At 34.1% G+C, this 8518-nt stretch overlaps 1 protein-coding gene across 1 annotated transcript; it reads right to left on the bottom strand.

Annotated features, from left to right (window-relative positions):
• Window positions 1-2711: 2711 nt before the first annotated feature.
• Window positions 2712-6184, bottom strand: LOC140987918 (serine/threonine-protein kinase AGC1-5-like). The gene is made up of 2 exons (XM_073456674.1): window positions 5483-6184; window positions 2712-3600 (listed from the first exon to the last, which is right to left on the bottom strand). The coding sequence occupies exons 1-2, from the start codon at window positions 6085-6087 to the stop codon at window positions 2802-2804; spliced, it is 1404 nt and encodes a 467-aa protein (XP_073312775.1). The 5' UTR covers window positions 6088-6184; the 3' UTR covers window positions 2712-2801.
• Between the last annotated feature and the right edge of the window lie 2334 nt (window positions 6185-8518).

Here is an 8518-nt window from a genome sequence, read left to right as displayed (position 1 = left end):
GAAGATGCTACAATATTAATTAAAAAAATTAATAATAATAATTATTATTATTATTATTATTATTATTAATAATTTAGCAGCTGCAACATTCAAAAGAATTATTATTATTATTATTCGCATCAAATAATATTTGTGTGCTTTTTTCCTTTTACTGAGAGTTGTTCATAAATTTTCAATTTTGTATGTATTATAATACAAATATAATAGACTAGTCAAATACATAAAAGTTTTTATTACAACATTACATTTAAAAAAAAAGTGGAAAAATAAACTAATATTACACCAAAGTAATGAAACTACAAAAACGATTCTAATTCAAATATGTAGATTTCAAATCGAAACATTTAACAAAGACCCGAACATTGCGATCATTCTCTTTATTTTTCTATTTATTATTTTGAGATATTCTTTTTGGTTCTCGACTAAGAAATTTATAATTACATGAAAACTCTGGTTGCTATAAATAGTCACATATATCGTGATTTCATAATTGACAATAAAATTTACACAAAAATTTCTCTGAGACCGTGATACGGTCAATTTTGTAATACGGGTCTCTATCTGACCCAACACATGGAAAAATATTATTTTTAACATAACATGGTTTTTTTCCTTGCCCTATGTATCAGGTACTCCAACTAAAATTACCCGAATCTAACATTTATACATGTGATAAGTCAAGTTGTGTCTCTAATTTCCTCACAGCTAATTGCTATGTATTAGGACGTGAGAGAGGGGATGCGGCATTAATTTAAGATTTCAATACATCGATACGGATTATAAAATGGATGATAAACTTTTGATTGATATGGAAATTTAACATTACAAAATATAAAATATTATTTTTATGTAAGTTTTTACTTGAGAGAGGGGATAACTTTGTTGTATATATATAATATATATGTTTACTTTATAATTAATTAATTAATTCATAAATAAATTAATATTTTATTAAAAATNAATTAATTCATAAATAAATTAATATTTTATTAAAAATAAATAATAAGGCTGTAAAACCCATATCATAGTTTTTAGTCAACCCACTCTTATAGGAAAATTAGGCCCAAATAAGGGCCCCAGCCTCACAAATGGGTCCACACCTTCAAACCCAAAATCTATCTTCCATTTAGAAGGTATGCTCACAATTCCACTAATCTCTTGGTTTTTGAGTAAATCTCCAGATGTGATCACTGAATTTAGCGTTGAAGAGTTTTGTCAGACATCTCTCGACACCTCTAACGTTGTCCATGGCACAAAGGACAATCTGCAAAGCTTGCTTGTTTCTTAGGAGAATGGAAGTATCAAGTGTATCATGGACTAATCGACCACCCGAGTTGATTATTTATCCAAACTCTTTCATTTCGAGTAATTTTATCACATCTCAAATAAATACGTGAGATGTAGATCTGATAGGACACAATGATATTCCATTCCTTCTAACAGGATGATGTTGCTTCCTGTTAGCATTAAAGACTGCACCGATTCGGATCCACAAGGGAAAGAGACTAAAATATCATGTGTTTATCCGAGTTCCCTTTAAGCTCGCTAAAAGCTTGGTCCTAATATCAAACCCAACACCAATAAAACTTAATAAATTGAATCTCCGGGGGATCGCCACTACTATTGACATCAATATAATTTTCTGTTACCCTCATAATTCATTTTATTTTTCTAATATATAAATCTGATTCCGAGACCCGACCCGACCCGACCCGTAATCATCTAGAATAAATGACCAACATCTTTTAGCACGGAGTCGATGAAGACAACTCAACCCCACATTCTTCCTTCAGATGTACCCAAAATCACGTGGGGGGTGGGAGGGATAGCTTGCTTTCCGCCATAGGATCTGTAATGCCATGGATGTTGCGGCTTGATTGTTTACATGTGTATTGTCGAGATCTCTTAAAATAACTGTCAGGCATTGACTTTTGAGGGATAAGAAGCTGAAACTTATGGCTTTAAATCAGTCCCATTAGGAAACTTTCTCTTGTCCCCCCAACCCTTTATTATTATTGCAAGAAAGCAGCATTGGCTACCAAACAATTTTATATTTTATACCATTTCCGGTGGATGGACTCACCCCAAATAGTGACAGGTTTAATGCGTTCACTATTTCTGGGCAAAGATTGGCTCACGCACTTTGATATCAGATGATACGAATGTTTCGATCATAAGATTTGTAACTTTGAAACTACACGTTAAAGATTACGTAGAAAATGATCAAACGAAAACGCTTGAGTTATGCCATTTGCTTAATGGGATGTTTGGGTTCATTTCCATTGTTGGCTTGACATATTTGTCCACAAGTATCTGTGAAAGCTCTCACGTGAATTTCGTTTTGATAGCCTATCCAAAAGAAAACGCATGGTGGAGCCATGGACCTTATCGCCTAACATATAATATGCAGCATTTTTATTTTATTTATTTTGAATCAATTCTTTTTTTTTTTTTTTTAAGAATATTACTTTTTTGTTTTCGTTTCAGTTATCTATATTTATCAAACACAATTTGGGATCAATATATTATTCTGCATACCTTTTTAACTATTATTATATAACTTTTTCTTGAATATATTTTATGTATTTCTAATTTAATAATATAACCTAACATAAAGATTAAAAAAATGAAACTTTTATATATCGATCAGTGACAGTGATTAATGGGATGACGTTTTTCTTATTTTGTTTAATTTTATAAATAAACACACATTTACATATTTGAAGAAAAACATCTCCCCATGGAGCATGATAAATTAAAAAAAAAATTCTCCTCAAAAAGCATAATTACATTCAATTTGACTAGTAATAGTCCACAGGAGGTTCAGGGCAACATTCATCAGATAGAAAATCTTTGCTAAATGGAGGAGGAACAAAAGGTGGACTTGTGCATCTCAACAATGCCCAATTCACTCCTTGGAAAAATGGGTGGTGTTTGATGGCTGATGCACCCATGGTTGATCCCGTTCGTCGCACCGGATCCTTTACGAGCAATTGCGATATCAAGTCCTTGGCCGCGGCTGGAATCGCCACCTCTTTCGGGAACTCGAGCGCTCGAGCGATGATATTAGCCAGTGTTATCTCGTGGTCCATCCCACGGAAAGGCGTCACACCGTAAAACAACTCGAATATGAATATCCCTAGCGTCCACCAGTCCACTGCACTACCATGCCCTTCTCCCGAAACTATCTCCGGTGCCAGGTACTCGTGCGTCCCGACAAAAGACATCGAGCGAACATCAATGGGCTCAGCCACGAACTCGGGACCCATGTGGCGGGTACTCTTCTTCTTGCGCTTGCGCTTAAGATGGAAGCATGATGCAGCGGGGACTATACAACTGGGAAGAATGCAGGAGGTCGAGCTGAAGGGAGGCGGGTCGAGGGTGTACTCATTCGACGGTGGGGCATTGGGCGGATTTTGGCTGGAAAATATTTGAGCAGGGGTGGACGTCGAGTCGTCACATCTAAGCGAAAGGTCGAAATCGGTGAGCATTATATGGCCATCCGATCGAACTAACACATTTTCCGGCTTAAGATCGCGATATACGATCCCCATCATGTGAAGGTACTCTAGAGCAACCACAACCTCAGATGCATAAAACCTGTAGACACCATGAGATCAATAACTGATGATGAACATCAAGTTATACTCGGAGTTCTTGATAGCTAATATTAGAAATTTGTATACGTATAACTTGTGTTTTTAACTAAGTTGGAACTTTTGAATCTTTAAGTAACTGATTGAGTAAAAATAACAAGTAAGATCCATGAATTACGTTCCATCATCCTCCTCAAATTCCTATTTTTTGTCCTCATATTTTTCAATTTCTATATTGACAACTACTTCCCTAGGCTTAAGTTATCAAGAAAACAAATCGGGTAGGGACACAAGGAGAATGGTGAAAAAGTAGGTCAATTTCAAGGAATCCCCAAATTCCGCATAAGTTAACGGAACACGTTTTATGGGATTTTTCTGGCATCTTGTAATAATATAATAATAATGTGTCTATAAATATATANATGATCATATAAATGTGTATTATGTATCGACAAAAAAAAAAAGGCCCACGAAACTTTCTACCAAAAATGACTGCCTTGTGATTAGTAAAAAGGAGCATCCTCGAGAAATAAGCACAGGCCACGTGCATTAGATGCATCCTACAAGGTCAACCATAATATATATGATAACAATAATATTTCCATATTTTATATATTTGTTATATTTGACTGTAACCACCCTTTATCAAACAAAAAAATTATAATATATGGGGAAGATAAGTGTCAAGTTTAATAATATATTTTCACATTTGCATAATATAATCATAATTACAATAATAATAATCATAATTACTCTCATATTAAATTGATTAATAATAATAACAAAGTTCAAAAACAAGGAAAGTCCTTAATATGTTGTATTATTAAAATAACTAGTTTTGTTAGTTTTTTAATGTCCTGTATAAATTTTATAAAGTATCCCTCTCCCGAAATGTATAAAATAATCAATATATACTGTTTTTAAGGGACAATTTAAAAAAATAGCCTAGTTTTTTATTTCTTTAGATTAGATATATAATCTTAGGCAAGCACTTATATATAAATAAGCTGGTGCTTTATAAGACGGTCATATAATTTTTTATATGTGAGACAGATCAACACTGTTCATATTTACAATAACAAGTAATATTTTTTCGTGTATGATCTAAATAGAAAATTTATCTCACAAAATTAATTCGTGATATCGTCTCACAAAAATTTTTGTGTACACTAAAATCATATATGTAAAGGATCATTGAAATTTTTCATAATAATTATCCATCTATCCTGTCTAGAGATTTTTCCCACAAAATGTAAATTACTCTGATGTTGACTTAATATATTAATATGAAATAAATGCACGTAACATGTGCTCTTAAATCTTAATGTACAATGTGGTTGCATGTAGAAACTCAGTTAAAAATTAATTCATTTCGCAAAAATATTTTTACAATATTTCGATATATTTTTACGGTATTTAAAAATTGAAACAAAATTTAGAGAAAAAAACGAATATATAATATTTCTAATAAAAAAACATTTATTGATATTTTAATAATAATAATATCAAGATGGACAGAGATTGGGAGTCTCTTACCAACCGAACAGAAATACAGTAAATTTCAGTTTCTCCATTAATTTAAAGCCTGTGAACCCATCAATGGAAGATGGAAAAGGTCCCCCATTAATGGCCAACGTCTCCGCCAGGTGTTGGCCCCACCTCTCAACCATCACCCGTCACTCTCCCAAACTTTCAATTTCAAACTCAAACTCGAAACTTTTTGAAACATCCCACTCATTAATGGCGACTGGACTGGATAGACAAATCTCGTTGTGTTTTTAGAGTAATTAAGGATCCAGCTTGGATTGGATTGTATCATTGGATGAATCTGTGATAAGTGCATGTTTGCTGGGATTGATACAGTAATGGAGGATATAGTGGCGTACCTTACGGCGGATTCGGGGAAGCGTTTGCACGGCTGGAGCTGGCGCAGGACGTGGAGATCTCCGCCGGGGCAGAATTCCGTCAGCAGGCACGACCATTTCGGAGACTCGATGGCGGAGTAGAGCGTCGGCAGAAATGGATGGTCCAACATTTCGAGGATTTCCTTCTCCGTCCTCGCTCGGCCCTCCTTATTACGGCTCGCAATCTCCCTCTTGTCCATCACTTTCGCCGCGAAGAGTGCCGTGGATTTGGGTTTAGTAGTCTCCGACCCGGATGATGCCAGCGCCGGCGGCGGCGGCGGAGTATATGGAGACTTCAGCTCGGCTAAGTACACCGAGCCGATATCTCCCGCGCCGAGGCGATGGAGGAATCGGAGGTCGGAGAGTGAGAGACACGGGAAGCGGCGGACGGAGTCCCAGCAGGGGTCCCCGGAAGGTGCCGTGGAGGATGAATGGAGTCTGACGGCGGTGGAGGGAGGGAAATGGGCAGAGGCGGAGGTCCAGTCGGAGCCGGAGCTGGTGGAGCGATGGATATCGGTGGCGGTGGTGGTGGAGTTGAAGCTCATGCTCTGGAGGTCGTCGGAGATGTCGTCCACCCATGGCTCCATTAAGAGTGGCCAATTGGTTCAGTGTTGGGGAAGGGAAGAAGTAGAAGAGTTCATTGGGTAACGTGGGGCTTTGTTCATTGGGTATTGAGTACGATTTAGTTGGAAATATAAAAGGGTGCATTGAGCCCGGAATTCATGTGTTTTTTTTTTTTTTTTCTCTCTACGTTTTTCTTGTTGGACTTGCAAAAGCACAGGCCCAAATTGTAATTAAAATTAAAAAAATCAAAGAACAATTCAGTGATAAATAATTGACTAACTTGACTTAATAAATTAAAACAAAACAAAAAAATTAATTAAACTATAAACTTTTAATTAATTATATATATTAAATTATAATTAAATTTATGTTATACTTTTAACTGTTAACAATTTTTTAATATCGTTTTTATGAGAATGATTTTTTTTTTTTGCTTAAAATTTTTACACACCAACAAATTTCTAAATATCAAATTTAAGTAATAAATGTGTGATATTAGTGATCGTTCTATCGATATTTTCAATAAGGAGCTTCATTTGAAAAAATACACTTTTATGAACCTCGTGAAATTATTTTTATAAATATAAGTAAAATATTTTTACTCGGTGTCATACAAGATTTTTGTTCTTATCTGAACATCTAATTTGAAAAAAAAAAAGTGATATGGACATTTATTTCTAGCATGATACAAGACAGAAAAAGAACAAATGAACATTCTGTTAAGATACAAAACTAATAACATCATACACATTAAACATAAATCATTACTTCATTTATTTGAGTAATGCATAAAACCTAGTATGAGGAAGCAAGCCCAAGCCTTAGGCTAATCTAGCAGCAATAATGGAAGTAACAGAAATCAGTGAATTCATGATAAGTTCATGCTAACAACAAAAAGAAATGATTAATAATACAATCAACCAATAGATTGACAAATTAAAATGTATTCAGAATTTCTGATAAAACAATTTTAACTTGCAAGGTTTTTCAAAAGCTTTACTGTACACTCCTCTCATCTGGATTTTAGCACTTGCCATGTCAAAAATCACATATGATTTATCACTTAAAAAAATACACTTCTTTAAAACATAATTTACTAGCCAATGGATCGGTGCTCCCACGAAACTCTTTGGCACAAATGCATTGCTAATGTCCAACTACTATTAGCTTTGATTCAGGTCTTGGGTCTGTAACATTACTGCATCACTTCTCTAAAAAACAGCAGAAGTATAAGATATGTTTAGACGTAAATTCGGCATACCCAAAATATAGTTTATAGATAAAAAAAAAAAAATTTCGTATATTTTGAGCATTCGTTTCAATTAAAGGTATTATACCTTAAAAAAAAAACAACAACTACTCAAGAATATGTTTTAGATATATCGCTATTGAAATCTATAGTTTCAAGAGAATATTGGGGATGGTGTCTACAATAAATAAAAATACATATTATAATAAACATTTTCACCTTATAAGAATGATTTTAAAAAAACTGACACACAAAAAATTTCTAGATATCATTTACGTTCATACTATCAATTCAGTGAAATTGAATCAACTTAAAGCTGCTTGAACATATGCATGAGATATCAGCAGTGGCGGAGTCAGAAATATTGCTCTGTCCGGACTAGAATTTTAAAATCTAGAATCTTTTAATATTTTAAATTGATCTACCCGGGCTAATATCATATTTTTCCAAAATTATACAAAATTTACATATAAATTTTAAAAAAAAATTGACCCGCCCGGGCTTTATATCTTCATGTAGCTCCGCCCGTGGATATCAGAGGTTATGAATAAGATATAGAAAATTCATCATGCTTTCCAATGTCTTACAATGATTGTAAAAATAATCAATCTAGATAATTTTAGTTTCCAAAAATTGTCAATAGTAATAAATATATTTACCTTGATTTTCAGATTTTAATTTTTTTTCGTTTTAATTGAACTCTTAAATCGTCTCGACTTTTTCACACCAATTTTTCTCATGAATCCTTTTCCTTATATCATGGAAGGTCCTATTGAAGATGTCCTAGCACAACCATTATTGTCTTGGGTCACTTCTGTCAAACGCATTTCCATGATCTACTTAGTTATTAGATTACACACTGAATAATGCACACTGAAGAGAAAATTGACGGGTGGACAGAAGCCTAGGTTGCCAGCCTTACGAGCATCATTTAAAATTTTCTTACTTTCTAGTTTAACATCTTCTTCGACTTCATCAACCATATAATCGTGTACAACTCCATCTAAATATCAACCCAACATATTCAACTTATTTCTCACAGAACTAATTAGCATCAGTATATTCTTGGACGTTTTTGGATAATAATACATTAATACTTGCCCGCGGTCAACTCTTCTGGTTCAACATAATCAATTGTTGAGGATATTAGATATGTTTGAACACGAAAATCCTGCAGAAATTCCCAAAGCGATCCTCCCTCCTGG

This window comes from Primulina huaijiensis, chromosome 1, assembly GCF_012295235.1.
Source record: "Primulina huaijiensis isolate GDHJ02 chromosome 1, ASM1229523v2, whole genome shotgun sequence".
Taxonomy (NCBI): Eukaryota; Viridiplantae; Streptophyta; class Magnoliopsida; order Lamiales; family Gesneriaceae; genus Primulina; species Primulina huaijiensis.
Note: the sequence above shows the minus strand (reverse complement) of the source record. Positions and strands in the feature narration are given on the sequence as shown.

Coding starts and splice junctions, on each gene's coding strand:
- LOC140987918 (XM_073456674.1), bottom strand. CDS start 6,087: ATGGAGCCATGGGTGGACGACATCTCCGACGACCTCCAGAGCATGAGC. Junction 3,601..5,482: donor TTCCCCGAATCCGCCGTAAG/GTACGCCACTAT, acceptor TGGTGTCTACAG/GTTTTATGCATCTGAGGTTG.